Raw genomic sequence first — 19,800 nt, 5'->3', positions numbered from 1 at the left:
CACTGTGGAAGAATTTTGAAAGGCATGATATGTAGAAATAAAATCTTCCTCACTTTGTTGAAGTTAAACTAACCAGAACAACTTTATTAGTGGAAATTTGGAGGAAGTTTTAAAAATTAGAGCTACAGAGAAATCGTTGTTATAAAATATTTAATATGGCAAATAAAAATGTATTTTTAATTCAATAAAACAAAGCATACTACAATAAAATCTTAACATAATTCTTACTCATAAGGTAATTTGAAATTAAGGCCTGAATGTCAGAAACAGGAACAATTTAAATAGAAAAGTACAAGCCTTGCAGATTTAAAAGTAATTCTCAAAATGCAGCTACTTAATCCCAAATGCTACAAATGCATATTTAAAAATGATGTTGATAAAGCATGTATATGTCTTATGTGCCTCCACTGAGAACTTAGCTGAAACTCTAAATACACAGTAACAGTCAAATTAAGGCTGCTTGTGCTTTGCTTATTTACATGTTCTGTGCTTGAAAACAGCTTGTTCACTGTTTATTATTCTAAAACTTCTGGGTTGCCCCCCGAGAGAATTTGAAAGCAACATTACATAAATAATTATAAAAGACTTTGAAGCTATTTAATACCTGAGGATTGGATCCATCAAATCCTTCCTCATAAATGATGTTCTGGATAAACTGAAGCAGCTTTGTGTAGCCAGGGGTCAAAGAACTGTTGGTAAAAAAGTGGTTCAAATACATAAATGGGTTATTACATAGGAAGTACAAAATCTATGCTAAAACATTAAGTAAATAATTAAAAGGCATACATTTATTAGATTACTTAAGAATGTCAAAATAGTATTATATAATCCTAAAATATAAAGTCAATACATACAGGGAATAAGTTACAAGGCCTTACAATAACTTGCTCAGTGTTCCTGACATCATGGGAAGATAAAAACCTGCGGAGACTAAGAGGACTTAATTATGTCAGGCTTAGTTACCTCCAAGAAAATTAATGATCTAATGAAGCAACCTAAAAGATGAAGCCACTATAGATTTTCAGGAGTAATCATTCATAATTAACACATAGTTAATGAATTGCTATGCCAAGTACACCTGAATCAATGTCCTGATCACCTGAGCTCATCTTCCATCAAAGTTAATTTTCTTAGAACAAATTTCTAAAATAATAGTAATTTTAAAGCTTGATTTTTTAAGACACACGAAGAAAAGTGAGTATAATCTTCACTTCCTTTGTTAAAATGGATGAATTTAAGAAGAAAACCAAATTTATTTCTCATATAAATACTAGCATTGTTATTGTTTTAAAATATTGTACAAATGCTATGAAATACCTCAAAGAATCTTCAGTAAGCATGAAGAAAATCTGCTTTACATTATCTGAAGTTAAGATTCTGCATAATGGACAATCTGTGTGCTATGACTGAACATTAATGTCATGATAATGTCATGAGCATAGCAATACCATAGACATTGAAGTGCCTAATGCTGTAAAAGCTGTGGGTGACCTTAAAATTACACAAGTATTTGCTTTACTGTGATCCTAAGTAAGCAATCACATAGGCAGAAGAAATATCCTAAAGAAAGAATGAAATCTAATTTGAAGCATGAATGCAGCAGTAAAGAATATAAAATGTTAGGAAATATAGCAGACTGCTTAGTGTGCAAAATCAATGGTAGGTGGTTCAGGAAAAATATAGGTATATCTCTGTAAACATGTAATTGAACAGCCACAATAAACCAAAAGTGTCTATCTTGCAAAAACAAAACAAACAAAAAGAATGCTGTTGTGTACAAAACAAATACAGCTCCAGATAATGAAGAATTTGGTACTTTGTCTGTTTCTCATACAGTTATTTCTCCATTTTCAGTGAAAATTCTGTAGATTACATAGACACATTTTTTTTCATAAGTGTGGAAATGTGTGTAAAAATAATATTCTGTAGGGGCAATTTTGTGACTATTTCATATCTTAACACACATCTGTCCCTGCTAGATCAACTTTTCAGAACATAGTGCAGTAGATTCAATTCTAATCTGGATCAATCTGCTTTGCACAAGTGGTAAAATATGCAAGCTTTCAGATTATGAAATGAATTCCAGCCAATGATCTGATGAATGTCACTATGGGTTATAGGAGAGTGGATCAAAAATATAGCCAATGCATTCTAATCCACTAATAATAATTCTACCCCAAACCATTATTATTTCATATAATAATAGTAGGGGATCATGCAATATTCATCTTTCTGTGTTGGGCTTATTTCATTTACCATAATGTCCTTCAGTTTCATCCATGTTGTCACAAATGACAAGATTTCTGTTTGAAGGTTAAAAGTTCATTGTGTGTGTGTACACCACATTTTCTTTATTCATTCATCCCTTGATGAACGCTTATGTTGATTCCATATGTTGATTATTGTGAATAATGGTACAGTAAACATGGGAGTGTAAATATGTCTTCAACATACTGATTTTGTTTCCTTTAGATAATACAGTCATGCACTGCATAGGGACGTTTTGGTCAATGATGGACCACGTATACAACAATTGTCCCATAAGATTATAATCGAATTGAAAAATTCCCATCATCTAGTGATGTTGTAGCCATATTACTCACGTTTATGGTGATGCTTGTGTAAACAAACTGTCCTAAAAAGTACAGCACATGTAATTATGTATTGTACATAATAATAATAAATGATTATTTTACTGGCTTATGTATTTACCATACTATTTATTGTTAGAGTATACTCCTTTTATTTATTAAAAAAAAAAAAGCTAACTATAAGATAGACTCAGGCGACCAGGTCCTTCAGGAGGTATTCCAGAAGAAGGCATTGTTATCACAAGAGATGACAACTATATGTGTATTACTGTCCCTGAAGACCTTCCAGTGGGAAAAGATGTGGAGATAGAACACAGTGATATTGATAATCATGACCCCACACAGGCCTAGAGTAATGTGTGTGCTTGTGTCTTAGTTTTTAACAAAAAAATTTTAAAAGTAAAAAAATTAAAAATAGCATATAGAATAAGAATATAAAGAAACAATATTTTAGTAGAATTGTGTAAAGTGTGTTTTAAGTTGTTATTACAAGAGTCAAAAATGTTTTTAAAATGTAAAAGTTTATAAATTAAAAATGTTACAGAAGCTAAGGTGAATTTCTTATTGAAGAAAGGAGAATATTTTTAGTAAATTTAGTGTAGCCTAAGTGTACAGTGTTATAAAGTCTACAGTAGTATCCAGTAGTATGTTAGGCCTTCACATTCACTTACCACCCCTTTACTGACTCACCCAGAGCAACTTCTAGTCCTGTAAGCTCCATTCTTGGTAAGTGTCTTATACAGGTGTCCCCCTTTTTATCTTTTAGACTATTATTTACTGAACCTTTTCTGTGTTTAGAAACACAAATACTTGTATTAAAATTGCCTATTCAGTCCAGTAACATGCTGCACAAGTCTATAGGCTAGGCCCAAGAGACTACTACAGAGCCTAGGTATGTAGACTGTACCATGTAGATTTGTGTAATTACACTCAATGATGAAATTGTCCAATAATGTATTTCTCAGAATATATTTCCATTCATAAGTGTCAATTGACTGAATGCTCAGAATTGGAGTTGTTGGATATGGTGGTTCTCTTTTTGATTTTTAAAGGAACCTCTATACTGTTTTCTACAATGGCTGCTCTAATTTATATATCCACCAACAGTATACAAGGGTTCCTTTTTGTCCATATCATCTCCAACACTTTTGTCTTTTTGATAACAGTCATTCTAACAGGTATGAGGTGAAACCTCATTGTGTTTTTAATGTACATTTCCCTGATGATGAATAATGTTGAGCACTTTTTCATATATGTGTTGGCCATCTGTATGGCTTCTTTTGAGAAATGTCTATTTTGGTCCTTATCCAATTTTATAATTGAGTTATTTGTTTTCATGCTATTGTGTTGAGTTCCTTAATATTTTGAATATGAACGCTTTTATTAGACATATGGTTTGCAAATATTTCCCCCCATTCCACAGGTTATTTTTTTACTCTGTTGATTGTTACCATTTTTGCACAGAATAGGGGGAGTTCTTTGATATGAGAATAAAAAGGAAGATGCGAAGCTAATACTTCTTAATTTCTTATTTAACCCTGACATAAAACAATTCAATCATCAACAATGCTTAAAATTTTATAAGTAATAAAATAAATTCCTCTAATTAGATTTCTAGAAAAATAAACTATTTGATAACAAAATAAAATGCAATAAATCAACACATTTAGGTATATCAATTGTGAATATTAATTTTTGAATATATGGGATTAAATCATTTAAAACTGAAATCATTTACATGATATTGATAATAAAATACTAAGTACTGTTAATTTCCATGTTTCTTTGACAGCAATGTTTCTAGTAATATACATATATATATTTCTAGTAATATATATATATTTGCTGAAAATAAATATCTTCTATTGTCATCTAAAATTTTGGTTTGTTATTAAAATCCTTTACTTTTGAGGATGCTTACTCTTGTGTGTGTGTTTAGTAGTGTAGGCACTGATAAAACAGGAGTTGGCAAGAAGTAAACCCAGTTAAAAATATGATCCTGGCTTCTTTATTAATGTTTCCAAACATTCAACAAAGATTACGTTATCAAATTATTTAAAACATGCTTCAAAAGTGGCACATTTCTAATCATTTTGTGATCACATTATATGAATTTATATACTATTTTGCCTGATTTTCATACATTTTCAACAACTTTTATATTATAATGATCTATTTTGAGATTCTACAATGTGCCTTTAAAACTATTAGCTACACAAAGAACATAAAAACAATTACTAGAACTTTACTTTTTACCTTTAAAATATCAAGCATTTAATATTTTCTTTAGTTAAAAAAGTAAAATTGTTCCATGTGCATTATTCATGCTTTTCTGCTAATATTATCATGTTGTTTAGTAAGAATTTATTTCGTTACACTAATATATAAACATGGATAAAAGGGGTCAAATGACACAAATGTAAACCTGTTTTCTGATGACCAAGTTTAATATTTTTTAGAGATGATAGAAAAAAATGAAACTCATACTTATCAATATTCTATCCCCCATCTCTAATTTTCCTCAAGAGGTCTAAAGCACATTTGCATCAGATAATTTTAATTCCTATCAACAAATCGCATTGGGTTTGCTGTGAAAAGTAGTGTTGCCATTCAATCTTATTAAGAAAGATAAAAAAATTAGCTGTAAAAAAAAGAGTCAGATGTAGTATTCTACAAAAGAAGATGCAGTATTCTACAAAAGAAATAAAATACAGGTAGATGATAAGTAACAGATAAAAACTACAGTTTTGGAAACAATAAACAAAGGAACACTTAGCAAAAGTCCTCAAAGAAACACTTAAAAATCTTTTAATAATTAAGAAAAAAGAAAAAAAGTCACTTCAACTGAGGGGTTTAATACAAAAATATTTAAATATGAGTAAAGAACAATACACAACACTGCCACCACCAACAAAAAACTTTGGGTAACAGGAGACAATATTTTATCAGTGAAAAGGTTAAGTTACAAAAATAAGATCATGTACATGTGATAATAACTTGTTGATAAGTGAAAAATCTATACATAGATAACAGGCTCTTAGGTTGATTTTCAATAAGACTACCTGATTTTAATTACATCAACTGATAAAGTGTCTGGTACATAGTAAATAATCAAAACACTTTTGTATCACAGTCACCACTTTTGATGAATAGAATAACCTTGTGAGGTTAAGTATAGTCATTCTCCCCATTTTATGGTTGAGAGTTTAAGACCACTTTGAGGCTAAATAATTTGCCTAAGGCTGTGCAACAATTAAGAGACACAAACGGCACTTAAAACTCAAACTTTCAAAAACTCAAATTACCTGCTCTTTTGGCTATACTAAGATAAAGCCCCACAGTGAGATCTAGATTCAATGAAAAGCCTGTGGTAATGTGGTCCAGAGGAGGTCTGAACATGGCTCCATTCAACATAGCCAAATGAAGCATTCAGGTACATAGTTTTAGGAAGAGATTTCTCTTTTAGTTGCACTGATGGAGGCCTCCACCAAGGCCTTACTTACAATGTACTTGGTACACGATGTATAAAGAAAACTCAATACTGTGAAGTGTATGCTTACAAATATATAAACTAGATATGAGTATTGTAAAGTTGGAATGTAGGTTTAAGATCTGGGTTCTAGTTCTACCTGTGTCAACATGTACACGTGTGGTATGAGGTAAATTGTTTAAATTTTCTGTTCTGGTCTTTGAAATTTTCTCTTCTGTAAAGCCAAGGGTTGCATTAGATAATCTATGTTGTCCATTCTGACTTTGAAATCATATGGTTCAAAAATGATTTTTCTCATTAAAATCAGTCATTGCTGGGCTTTTAAAAATAAGAACTTCTGGTGTATTTAAATATTGATTTAACTACTTCATAGAAACACTTAGGACGAGAAGGTGTTATCACTCCCAATTAGGATTAATTTAAAGTGAAGATGAAGCATTTCTGACATTATTATGCAAATAAATGAGAAAGTATGATTTGTATTACCAAAATTCTATTTACACATATATTTTAGGTATTCATCTATGACAAATAGTGAGATACCCTTGTAAGGCAGTAGGCACAATATCAAGTGTCACAACTAATTGTATAAAATAGATTGCTGAGCTAAAGTTATATTAGCATATAATTTGCATGTGACTATAGAGACTGTGAAGTCTATTCACAAGTAATTTTCAAGTTAAAAATTTCATTACTGTTACCCTGAAGGCTGTCATTTACTGATTTTTCTCCTCTGATGATTTTCATCTAAGAATACTGAGTTTGATTATCTGCACCATGGATGTTCAACTAAGAACATATAAAGTGTAGGAATGTATTAAGGGCACCAAGAACAACAATGACCAGCAGAAACCTCTGAGCCACAGCTAGGAAAATACTAAGAACTATGAGGATGCACAAATTACATGTATGGTCTAAGCAATCCATGTTCTGACAGCGATACTGTTAAGAGGGGTTATGATCCTTCATGAAAAATGACTCAGCTTGACATCACTCTGACTTCCTTTAATTACTGATGTAAATAAGGTTTTAGACTATGTCTCCTACTACCCTTCACTGTTGCTGTCATCTATCCAACTCTGGGTCATGACTCACCTTTCTAACACTCTGGCCTTTCAGTTTTTTGATCTCTCTTCCAATGATCTTATCTCCATTGTATTTAAGTTGATCATCCCCATGGTTGTTTTTTAGACCATGTAATTATCAATAACTGCCATACCTCTATAATCTCAATTTCATGCACACCCCTCTACATAACCACTACTTTCTTTCCACCTAGTACCCATATGCAATCATTTGACTCTGCTGAGATCTCTATATCATTGTCTACCACACCTTTCACTCACCTGCTTTGATAGGCTCTTTCAATTAATTAACCATCTTGATCCATGGTCAATCCTTATCCTCACTTCCTTGCAGTTCTCTTGCTTTGTCACACTTACTGCGAAGTTAAACACAACTCTCTGTCTATTCCACACTTGCCTCAGTGTAGTTAAAAATGGCCAGAGAAACAGACTGGTATGACTTTAATTTCATGACCACAAACCTCAATAGGCCCTTAAGGCTATTCCCACTATACATATCCTCACTCTCCTAGATGACAATGTCATACTTTCTCTTTTTCTTTTTTTGTTGAAACCTCCAATATCTCTTCCTCCATCTTCATTATCAGTTTATAACCTTTCACTGAGAAAACAGAAGCAGCCAGAAGGGACACCTAGCACACATTTTCTACCTGCTATGGTTTGAATGCTTGTGTCCCCACAACACTTGTATGTTGAGCCCTAATATGCAACAGTATTAAAAGGTGAGAACTTGAGAACACATGGACACAAGAAGGAAAACAACACACACTGGGGCCTTTTGGAAGGTGAAGGGTGGGAAGAGGGAGAGGATCAGGAAAAATAACTAATGGGTACTAGGCATAATACCTGAGTAATGACACAATCTGTACAACAAACCCCCATGACACAAGTTTGCTTATATAACAAACCTGCACTTATACCCCTGAATTTAAAAGTTAAAAAAATAAATAAATAAATAAAAAACAGAGGTGAAAACTTTGGGAGGTGACTAGGTCATGAGGGTGGAGCACTCAAAAATTAGATTAACACTCTCTTAAAAGAGGTCCATGGGAGCCTGTATTCCTCTTCTGCCATGCGAGGTTACAGAGAGAAGACACCTATCTATGAAGAAAGTGGGCCCTCACCAGAACCTGATTATGCTGGCACCCTTATCTTGGAACTTTACAGCCTCCAGAACCATAAGAAATACATTTCTGTTATTTATAAGCTGCCATTTATGGTATTTCTGTTATAGTAGCCTGAACAGACTAAGACACCACACTCTCAGCATGTGTAGCCAAATATATATTCTGTCTTCTCACAGGCTGCCATATGTGAACTAACTAAACTCCTATACCAACCCAGTACCTCCACTTGTGCACGGGCCTCATACCATAAAATATCACTTGGGCAATTCTCTCCTCTCTCCTCCATTGTCAACTTCTCCTTTTCTACTGATTGTTTCCTATAATATATAAACATACTGTTATCTCTCCCTTGAAAAAATAAAACCACCACTTGTCCCATCTCCTTTGCCAGCTACTACTCTGTTTCTCTGCACCAAACCCCTTAAATTTTCTAAAATTCAGTGCCTCCAATCCTCTCCTTACATTTTCACTTAAATCCATTATAAGTAGGATGTCACCACCCCCATCCCATCCATTAAAACTGCTTTTATTATGGTGATTGATGACCTCCAATGGCTAAATTCAATTGGTCTGTTTTCTTTTTTTTGGTAACAACTTTATTGAGATAGAATTCAGATACCATACCATTCACCCACTGAAAGTGTACAATTCAATAGTTCTAGTATATTGACAGCTATTTAAGTATTACCACAATTTTAGAATATTTTCATTCCTTCAAAAAGGGATCTCTTACATGTTTTATCAACTCCCTCCAATTCTCCTAGCCCTAAGGAACCATTAATGTACTTTCTGCCTCTCTATATTACATATTATTATTTCACATAAATGAAATCATGTAATATGTTGTCTTTTACGAAGGTTACTATGGTTTGAATGTCAGTCCCCTCTAAAACTCATGTTGAAATTTAGTTGCCATTGTTATAGTATTAAGTGGTGGGACCTTTGAAAGGTGATTTGGCCATAAGGGCTCCACCATCATGGGTAGGATTGGTGCCAGTACAAAAGGGTGAGTTCAGTCCTTTCTCACTCTCCTGGTTCTTCCATTTTTTGCCATGTGAGGAACAGGGTTCCTCCCCTCTGGAGAATGCAGTGTTCAAACTACCATGTTGGAAGTGCAGACTAGGTCCTTAACCGACACCAAACATGCTGGCAACTTGACCTTGGGCTTTCAAACTTTCAGAACTATGAAAAATAAATTTCTATTGTTTATACATTACTTAGTCTACGGTATTCTGTTATAGCAGCACAAAACGGACTAAGACAATTGTTTTCTCTCACTTACTATAATGTTTTAAGGATTCATCTGAGTTGTACCCTGTATCAGTACTTCATTCCTTTTTATGGTGAAATAAATATTCCATTGTATGGATATACCATTTTTTATCCACTCATCAGTTGAGGAACATCTGGGTTGTTTCCACTTGTGAGCTATTATGAATAATGCTTTTATGAACATTTATGTACAGGTTTTTGTACATAAATGTCCAAAAAAAAGGTTCTGTTTTAATCCTCTTGGGGATATACCTAGGAGTAGAATTTCTGGGTCAAATGGTAACTTTAACTTTTTGAGAAATGCCAGAGTGTACCAGTCCAAAAGACTGTACTATTTTATGTTCTCATCAGCTGTGTGTGACGGTTCTGATTTCTTCACATCCTTGTCAACACTTGCTATTATCCGATTCTTTCATTCTAGCTATCCTAGAGGATGTGAAGTGGTATCTCATTTTGTTTTTGCTTTTGGGGTGCTTTTTTTTTTTTTTTACTTTTTTCTGGCTTGGAATATCCTTATTTGTCATTTTACTTTGAGTATTTCTTTGTTTGGTTTTGATTTATCTTCTATTAACAGAATATGCTGATTTTCAAATCCAATCTGTTTTTCCCCATTTTTCTTTTTAATTGTGGTTAAAAAACCCATATAATATAAAATTTACTATCTTAACCACTTTTGAGTATATAGTTCAGTAATGGTAACTATATTCAACAGATGTGTTGCACAACTTAACATTAAGTTAAACAGATCTCCAGAACTTTATCGTGCAAAACTGAAACTGTATATCCATGAAACAAGAAACAACAACTCCTCACTTCCCTCTTTCCCTCAACCCCTGGTAACCACCATTCCGTTTTTGGTTTCTGTGAATTTGACTACTTTAGATATCTCATATGAGTAGAATCATATTTATCTTTTTGTAACTGATTTCACTTAGTACAATGTCAAGATTCATCCATGTTCTAATATGTATTTTTACATATGTATTTATTATATATGAAATATGTATTTCCATCATTTTTAAGGCTAAATAACATTCCATTATATGGTATATTTTATTTATCAGTTCATCATTTGGTGGACATTTGCACTACTATCACCTCTTGGCAACTGCAAATAATGCTGCTATGAACTTGGGTGTCCAAATATCTCTTCAAATCCCTGCTTTCCATTTTTTTGGACATATATCTAGAAGTGGGATTGTTGGATCATACGGTTTTGAGAAACTGCCACGCTGTTTTCCATAGCAGTTACACATTTTACAATCCCAATAGTGCACAAGGGTTCCAATTTCTCCACATCCTAACCAATACTTGATCTTTTCTGTTCTTTTTTACTTTTTCCTTTCCTATTTTTAATTTTTATCCTAACAGATGTGAGGGGGTATCTTGTGGTTTTGACTTGTATTTGTCTAATGATTAGTGATAGTGAGCACTTATTGATATGCTTGTTAGCCCTCTGTATAACACCTTTGCAGAAATGTCTATTCAAGTCCTTTGCCTATTTTATAGTCAGGTTATTTGTTTTTATGCTGTCAAGTTGTAGGAGTTCTATATTCTGGATATTGGCCTCTTATCAGATATATAATTTGCAAATATTTTTTACCATTTCTTACGTTGCCTTTTCACTGTTAAGTCCTTTGATGCACAAAAGTTTAAGTTTGATGTAGTCCTATTTGTCTATTTTGCTTCTATTGTTTGTGCTTTTGGTGTCATATCCAAGAAATAATGGCCGAATCCAAGATTATGAAGTGTTTTCCCTATGTCTTCTTCCAAGATTTTAATAGTTTTGAATCTTATGTTTAGGTCTTTAATCCATTTTAATTTTTGCATATGGTGTAAGACAAGGATCTATCTTCATTTTTATTTTTATTTTTTTGCATGTAGATACCCAGTCTTCCCATTTGTTAAACAGTCCCTGTGAGTGACCTTGGTACCCTGTTGAAGATTATTTGACCATACATACCAAAATTTGTTTTTGGGCTATCTATTCTATTGGTTTGTGTATCTGTCCTTATACGCAATTTTTACTTTATACCACAGTATTTTAATTAGTGTAGCTACGTAACATGTTCTGAAATTAGGAAGTATAAAACTTCCAACTTTGGTCTTTTTCAAGAGTAATTTGGCTGTCTGGGGTCCCTTGAGTTTTAGTCCCTGTGTAACTTTAAGTAAACTAAATCTGTTGTTTCTATTTCCTTCTTTTCAAACTGGGGATACTACTAACGTCATAGGATTTTTGAAGAATTAAATGAGATAACAAATGTAATATGAAAAAATAAAAATAGTACTTGATAGAAAAATCAGTTCTCATTAACTTAGTTATGATCAATCCCCATGAAGTCAATATCATATAGTAACACTCCAGTTGCAGGATGGAGGGTGATTGGGTGGGTTGACTAGATGGAACAATGTATGCAATTAAAGAGGTATGAAGGGATGGGACTAATACAAAATTACCACTTGCTCAGTGAGTAGCAATAAGGACAATATATTATCAAATCTTTTAATTCACGTTCAGAAGTGAGCTAAGCTGTCTGTGAGAAACATGAAATATAGCCACTGTTCATTTAGGGGCCTACATATAAGGAGAATTGATCTCCAAATAAACTTTTCTTAAATGAAAAAGTGGGATAGGGAAAAAAAAGCTGATTGTGTTCAGATGAAAAATATTTGCCCAAGTAGTTACATTTTTTTCCAAAGTAAAAATAACTTTATTGGTTTATCTTTTAATAAAATACATGTTTCTTATAATAAATTTCAAACATATAAACAGAAATAATGACAATTATGATGGCTAAAATTCATTAACCCTTTACTATGCCAGCTACTGTATGCTAAGTGCTATCTCTTTGGTTCTGGTTTACGTTTCTTTTGATGTAGTGACATTTATTGGTCATTTCTGTATCTTTTTCTGAGAACATCCTCTTAACATTAACCTTTTGCCTGTTTTGAAGTAGGGTATTCAATTTTTTCTTACCCATTTAAACATAATCATAATTTACTGAAATATATGCATGTATGTTTGTAATTTTTGAAATTTTGAAACCATCTCAAACTTACATAAAAGTTGCAAATATAGAACAAAAAATCTTTTTCTTTCCATTCCACTTGAGAGTAAGTTGCTGACCTGATGACTTATCACTTCTTAATAATTTAGGATATGATTCCTACAAACAAGGACGTTCTTCTAGAGGAGAACAATACAACCATCTGACCTGGCATACTGGTAAAGGGAGGAAACTGAGACTACCATCTAATCCTCACACCCCATTCAAGTTTCACCAGCTGTTCCAATATCATCCTATACAGCAAAACGAAATAGTTTAGAATCACGTGTTGCATTCAGTTGTCATTTGTTCTCTTCAGTCTCCTTCAATATGGAAGTTCCTTAGATTTACCTTAACTTTCATGATCTTGACACTTTTGAGGATTATAGTCCAGATGTTTGGTAGAATGTTTCCAATTTGGATTTGTGTGATGCTTCTTCGTGATTAGATTTGAATTATTAATTTTTGGTGGAAATATCACAGAAATATTGCTGAGTTCTCATTGCATATTATCTGGCGATACATGCTTTTGATCACCCCCACTACTGGTGATGTTAACTTGATTAAGGTAATTCTTCTAGTTTTCTCCACTGTAAAATTATTCTTTTCCCCTTTGTAGTTAATAAGTATTTTGTGGGATGGTACTTTCTGGCTATGTAAGTTATCTTATACCTCAAAAAACTTTCAATTTATTCACTTATTTATTTATATCAGTATGTACTTATAGCTTCCTATTTTATTAAATCCATTACTATCATTATTTATTTTGATGCTCAAATTGGCCAACATGCCCAGTGAGAACTCCTTTGGGCTGGCTTCTGTGTCCTTCTGATATGCCATCATCATTCTTTAAGAACTTCTACACATAAAAAGATGTTCCAGGCATATCTTTTTCTTTCTCTTCCATCGAGCATTTCTCCAAAGAGTCCCAGTGCCTTTGAATGGAGAATGGCATTTAGATCTGAACATGAGATATACTCATTGCTATTTCTCAACTCCAAGAATTTAAGACATTCATTCATATTTTCTGTGATTATTTTAATAATTTCATTTATTATATTTATCTCTTTAACTCTATGGAAATATAGTATGATGTGAGATATAAGGTAAGAATTTACTATTTTATTACCAAATGATTAGGCCCATAATTTGAAATTCCTTCCCTTGTTATAAAAATGACTCGAGTGTTCAGGCCAGGCATGGTGGCTCATGCCTGTAATCCCAGAACTCTGGGAGGCCAAGGCAAACAGGTCACTTGAGGTCAGGAGTTCGAGACCAGCCTGGCCAACATGGTGAAACCCCATCTCTATTAAAAATACAAAAAAATTAGCCAGGTGTGGTGGTGTGTGCCTGTAATCCCAGCTACTCGGGAGGCTGAGGCAGGAGAATCGCTGGAACCCAGGGGTGGAGGCTGCAGTGAGCCAAGATCACACCACTGCACTAGGCAACAGAGCGAGACTCCATCTCAAAAAAAAAAAAAAAGGCTCTTGTTCATCATAAAAATTCAAACGCATAAAACATACAAAGAATAATAAAAAAAAACTTATCTAGAATCCACCACCCAGAGGCAAATATTGTTAACAGTTTGGTGAATATCCTGTAAGACATCTCTCTATACCAGTCCTGTTTCTTACTGAGAAAAACGATTGCAGGATGTTAAGAAGTATGCTGATAAAAATGTTTTTGATTCTAAAAAGAAGAGTTTTACCAATAAACAAATGTAAAGAGGATTATTATTACTATGTATTTCAAAAATGTTTGGCATTTCCCTCACAGCCTTTCAAATACTAATGTATACTGTGAATCTCTTAGACAATCTAGGAAGGGGATTTAGTTTGCAGTCTTTCATGAGCTTATTTGACTGCATATCACTAGGTTTTTGGAAGCTAAATTAACATCTCCTGAATTAGTGTTAGAAAAGAATTTGGGATAAGCTATACAAAATTTTATGTAAATAGGATTGTGCTATTTATCCTATTTCTATAATCTGCTTTTTCACTCCATTATATCATGGATGCAAAGCCCAGTAACCACCCCTGATCTCTCATACAGAAAAAACTTCTGCAGAGCCACCTCTCTACAGCCATTGCTGCAGTTTTTACAGCTTCCATTAGCCTTAGACCTTAATAAAAGCCACAGTGCCCACCACCCTCCAAAGCATGACGGAATTTCCCTCGAAAGGTGGTAGACACTTGAGCCTAACCAAATAAAGCTGCAGCTTATAACCTTTTCCTCAATATTTGGGACATTTTGTTGGTATTCTCTTTGTTTTCCAGCATCACTTTCAAATCACTCCTCCTCCTCCACTTCCTAGGAAAACGAAACTAACAAACAAATCCATGCTTCTTTTACATATAGCTAACCCCCAGCCATTCTTTTTTTTTTTTTTTTTTTTATACTTTAGGTTTTAGGGTACATGTGCACAATGTGCAGGTTTGTTACATATGTATCCATGTGCCATTTTAAGTTGCTGTCTTTATCAAGCTCCTGGACATTTTCTTTACTGTTAATTGAAGACTCTGCACCCGGCTTACAGTCCTAATTCAAACATCTTATTCTCACCCAATATTACTTATCTTAGTAGCTTGCTTTGTTCATTTACCTCCACTATTAAGATTAGTAAATCTACTACCAGTGTACTGCCCCTTCTCTTTCTCCTTATATACATATGTATCAACAGCAATTGTCTTCAGTTGTTTTTCTTCAGCCTAAAGTTCATGATCCAACATTTTGTTCACTATTTTTAATCACTTAAACTTCTTTGTTCTTTGTCCTACTCACTCCACCTTGCAAAATTTCAACCCAGGAATCTTAGCACAGAAGCAAGAAAGTCACACTACCTGATAGACTGGCACCACCCCAACCATTTGAGATTTCTGTAGTCAGTGTATTCTTCCAGTCTATGAAATAATCCGTCGTAAGTTTCTCAATTCAACCCAAACTCCCAAGAGGTAAGTAACCATTCCCTAGTGGATAACTATGCCTATTATTTCACTAAGAGAAGTTATCAGTACATATCTTCAGAAACTGCTGCTTTCTTTTCCACATCTTCATCCATTCCCTCTTTATAAATTTTTTTTGCATTGACATTTAAATAAATTAAACAGAGCAAAAAAAAATCTTATTTCACCCCAAACCCCTTCCAGTTATTGATCTTTCTTTGCCACCTGAACTCACCTCCACATAGCTCTTTCCATCGCTCACACTATTTCAGCCACAGTGGCCTTTTAAATCCTTGAAAACACCAAGTTCCTTCCTTTATTAGCACATCTGCTGTTCCTTCTGACAATAACACTTCTTGGCCCAGTGCCCATTGCATGATTACCTTCTTCTCAGTTGGGTCTCAGCTAAAATGTTTCCACTTAGAAAGACTTTGAGTGAACACAACTCAAGGTATACCCACTGCCCTCTCAGCTTCCCCCATGGAAAATGTTTTTTCTTTATATTTAACTACATATATATTTGTTTGCTTGTTTAAAAAAAAATTATGTACTTTCTTATTAGACTGTAAGCTACACAATGGCAAGGTTAACATCTGCTTTGTTCACTCGAATGATCTAGAACTTAGCATAATGCTACACTCATAGCAGGTGCTCAAGTTCATAGACGGTGTTGAGATTTGGGAAAAGCTTTCAATAAATATTATCGGACATATGATTATGTTTACTTACTTCAGTAGATTGGACTATCCTAAGTCTAACATCAGAATCCTGGAAAACATTCTTGATATTCCCTTTCCCCTTTCCCCAACCTCAATGAGATCCAGTGAGATCAGAGAGATAGCTAGCGATCAGATTAGGTAAGGCCTTGTAGGGTCATGGATTTATTATCCTGAATGAGTTGGGGAATCATTGGAGAGTTTGATCCAGAGTAGTGATAAGAGCCGACTTATACTGTAAAACTGGACTGCCTAACAAGATAGCCACTAATAATATATGGCTACTTAAATTAACTTAAGAAAAATAAAATTAAAATTCAGTGCCTTGGTCTTACTAGTCACATTTCATGTATTCATTCACTGCATGTGGCTAGTGGCTGCTACATTACACAGCACAGATATAGAAAATTTCCATCACTGCAGAAAATTCTACTGGACAGTACTATCTTGAAAAAGTCACTAGGGCTATGTTGAAGAAAAACAGGAGCCAACAAGGAGCAAGGACCAAAGAGCAAAGAGCAAGACCAATTAGGAGGCTATCCCAACAGCTGTGGCAAGAAATGTGGGTAATGTAGGCTAGCATGTAGAGTTGAAGGTTGCAAAAGTGGTATCTGGATACATTTTGAAGATACAGTTGACAGGACATGCTAATAGATTGGATGCAGAGAGAGAGAAGAGTCAAGGGTCAAAGATTACATTATTGAAGTAAGGCCAGAAATCTCGAAGGATATACATAAACATAACTGTGGAGGAGATGACTGAGATTAGGAATGGGTGAATAAGGTGGAAAATAATAAAACAAAACCCATGCATACCAGTGAGATAGGATACCATGCATGAACTGAGGAATAAGACGATTCACTCTGTGTACCTGATGGCCTTTAAAGGACAGAAAGGAGGTAAAAACAAGGCAAACACGCAAGCAAGCAGTTTCTCTCCATTGGCCAAAATGAGGCCCAGCCACTTACCTAAGTGAAATGCTGAAACAGACAACCAAATACTGCATGTTCTCACTTGTAAGTGGGAGTTAAACATTGGTACACATGAACATAAAGGTGAGAACAATAGACACTAGGGAATACAGGGGGGGAAGGGAGGCAAGGGTTGAAAAATACCTACTGGGTACTATGCTCACTACTGGGGTGAAGTGATCAACAGAAACCCAAACCTCAACATCATGCAATATACTTTTGTATCAAACCTGCAAATGTACCCTTTGAATCTAAATTAAAAGTTGAAAATAAAGTAAGTTAAAAAACAAACAAAAATGAGGCCCAGGATAATAGTCCTCTTTCTAAATTTTCAAATATTATCTTTTTACTTTAATTGTATCACTAGCAGCTAAGCAGATAGGCAGAATCTCTCTTCATACTTACATGATGCCTTTCCATCAGTTCTGAGATTTGCACTAATTTATCATTCACCATATCCTTTTAATAAAGTAACTTATAGTATACTTCTATAACTATATAACTTCCGAATTTTTAGTCTTAGATGTTCTCTTCTATAATTTCTTTCTTGTGAGTGTAAATTTTCTATTTTTTTGAGACAATGGTCTTGCTCTTTTGCCCAGGCTGGAGTGTAGTGGCATGATTAGAGCTCACTGAAGTCTTGGCCTCCCAGTCTCAGGTGATTCTCCCATGTTAGTCTCCCGAGTAACTGGGACTACAGCATGTGCCACCACACCTGGCTATTAGTATTTTTTGTTTGTTTTTGTAGAGACAGGGTCTCACTATGTTGCCCAGGCTGGTCTTGAAATCCTGGGCTCAAGTGACTAATCCTCCTGCCTGGACCTCCCAAAGTGCTGGGATTAGAGGCATGACTCATGCTTGTAATCTTTAATCTTATATTTAGACTTTTGAATATACTGTGGTTCTTTGCTTTTCAATCTAAAAGTCTTGTATTTTTGAAATAAAATATTATTTCCCAAGGAGCCCCCTTGGGAGTACCAACCCACAGACCCCGGCCGGGCATCTCATAACCATATGATTACTTGCCTCATTGCAGGCCTTAACAAAGCAGCCCATAAGGCTGTAAATTTTGAAAAGCTCAAAGATATCCCTCAAAGAGCTGATGAAAACCCCGCTGAATTTCTTTCCCGCCTTACAGAGGCCCTCCAAAAATATACCCGTGTTGACCCCACCTCCCGGGAAAAAACTATTGTTCTTAATACCCATTTCATCTCTCAGTCTGCTCCTAACATATGGCGCAAACTTAAAAAGGCTGAAGATCGCCCTCAAACTCCACAACAAGACCTTCCCAACCTGGCTTTCAAAGTCTTTAATAATAGGGATGAACAAGAAAAAATGAAGCCCAACGAGATCGTGCCAAATGCCAGCTACTAGCTGTGGCTATTCGCCAACCTGGCAATAGCACCCAAGGGCACAAAAGACCCGATAGCAGCCTCCCTTCTGTGGCCTGTTTTAAATGCAGCAAAGAAGGCCACTGGGCGAGAGTATGTCCCAACCCAAGGACACCAAAAACTCCTTGCCCAGCCTGCCAACAAACTAGTCACTGGAAGTCTGATTGTCCTCTTAACAACCAGGCTAACAGATCAACTCCTCAAAGCCCTGGCAAAGTAAGGAGTGAAAAATCGCTCACCCTACCGCAGCTCCTTGGCCTGGCTGTTGAAGACTGACACAGCCCAGGGCCCCTGGCCCCATCTGCCATTACTGCATCGGAGCCCAGGATAACTCTGCTAATAGCAGGTAAGCCGATCTCTTTTTTAATCAATAGCGGGGCTACCTACTTGGCTTTATCTAAATTTTTAGCACCCACTTACCCTTCCCAGGTCTCATCTCACATCCACACGCTACTGAATCCCTTACTTGTTCCCTATCTAATACTATTTTTCTTCACACTCCTTCCTTATCATGCTTCACTGCCCCACCTCCATCCTAGGCCGAAACATTTTAGCCAAATTCAAAGCTTCTATCACCTTTTCCTGCCCGCCCCCCCAACCAGAGTCCCTCCTGCTCCTCTCTGCTAGTCCAGCCCCTGACCGCCCCCTCCCCAGCACCCGCCACCCACCTCTCTTGTTAACCCAGTAGTGTGAAACACCACCACCCCTTCCATAGCTGCTCACCAGGACCCCATCAAAATACAGTTAAAAGACGCCTCTAAATTTCCCAACATTGCCCAACACCCCATTTCCCTAACACACCAAAAAGGCTTACCACCCATCATAAACAAGCTCTGCTCACGCCGTCTTCTTAAACCAACACATTCTCCATATAACACCTCCATCCTCCCCGTTAGAAAATCTGACCGCTCATACCGACGCATTCAGGACCTCTGAGCCATCAATCAGGCTGTCCTCCCTATTCACCCCGTGGTCCCTAACCCCTATACACTTCTCTCCCTCATCCCCTCCAACACCACCCACTATATGGTAATCGACCTAAAGGATGCTTTCTTTACCATTCCATTATACCCTATAACATAACCTCAAACTGTCATATATGCTTTGCCACTTCCTCCCAAGGGGCCCTCCGTTCTCCATCTATTCCTACACATCAGTTATGAGGAAT

The 19,800-nt window shown here is 35.2% G+C and overlaps 1 protein-coding gene across 2 annotated transcripts in view; it reads right to left on the bottom strand.

Annotated features, from left to right (window-relative positions):
• Nucleotides 1-19,800, bottom strand: part of ELP4 (elongator acetyltransferase complex subunit 4) — a 258,564-nt gene that overhangs the window by 155,858 nt on the left and 82,906 nt on the right. For both annotated transcript variants that reach the window (XM_030829486.1, XM_003254370.4), the window contains exon 6: nt 605-689. In XM_030829486.1, the coding sequence (XP_030685346.1) occupies nt 605-689 (85 nt within the window). The remainder of the gene's footprint in view (nt 1-604; nt 690-19,800) is intronic.

The sequence above is a fragment of the Nomascus leucogenys genome, chromosome 15 (assembly GCF_006542625.1).
Source record: "Nomascus leucogenys isolate Asia chromosome 15, Asia_NLE_v1, whole genome shotgun sequence".
Lineage (NCBI taxonomy): Eukaryota > Metazoa > Chordata > Mammalia > Primates > Hylobatidae > Nomascus > Nomascus leucogenys.
This window is presented reverse-complemented; position numbering and strand designations above follow the sequence as displayed.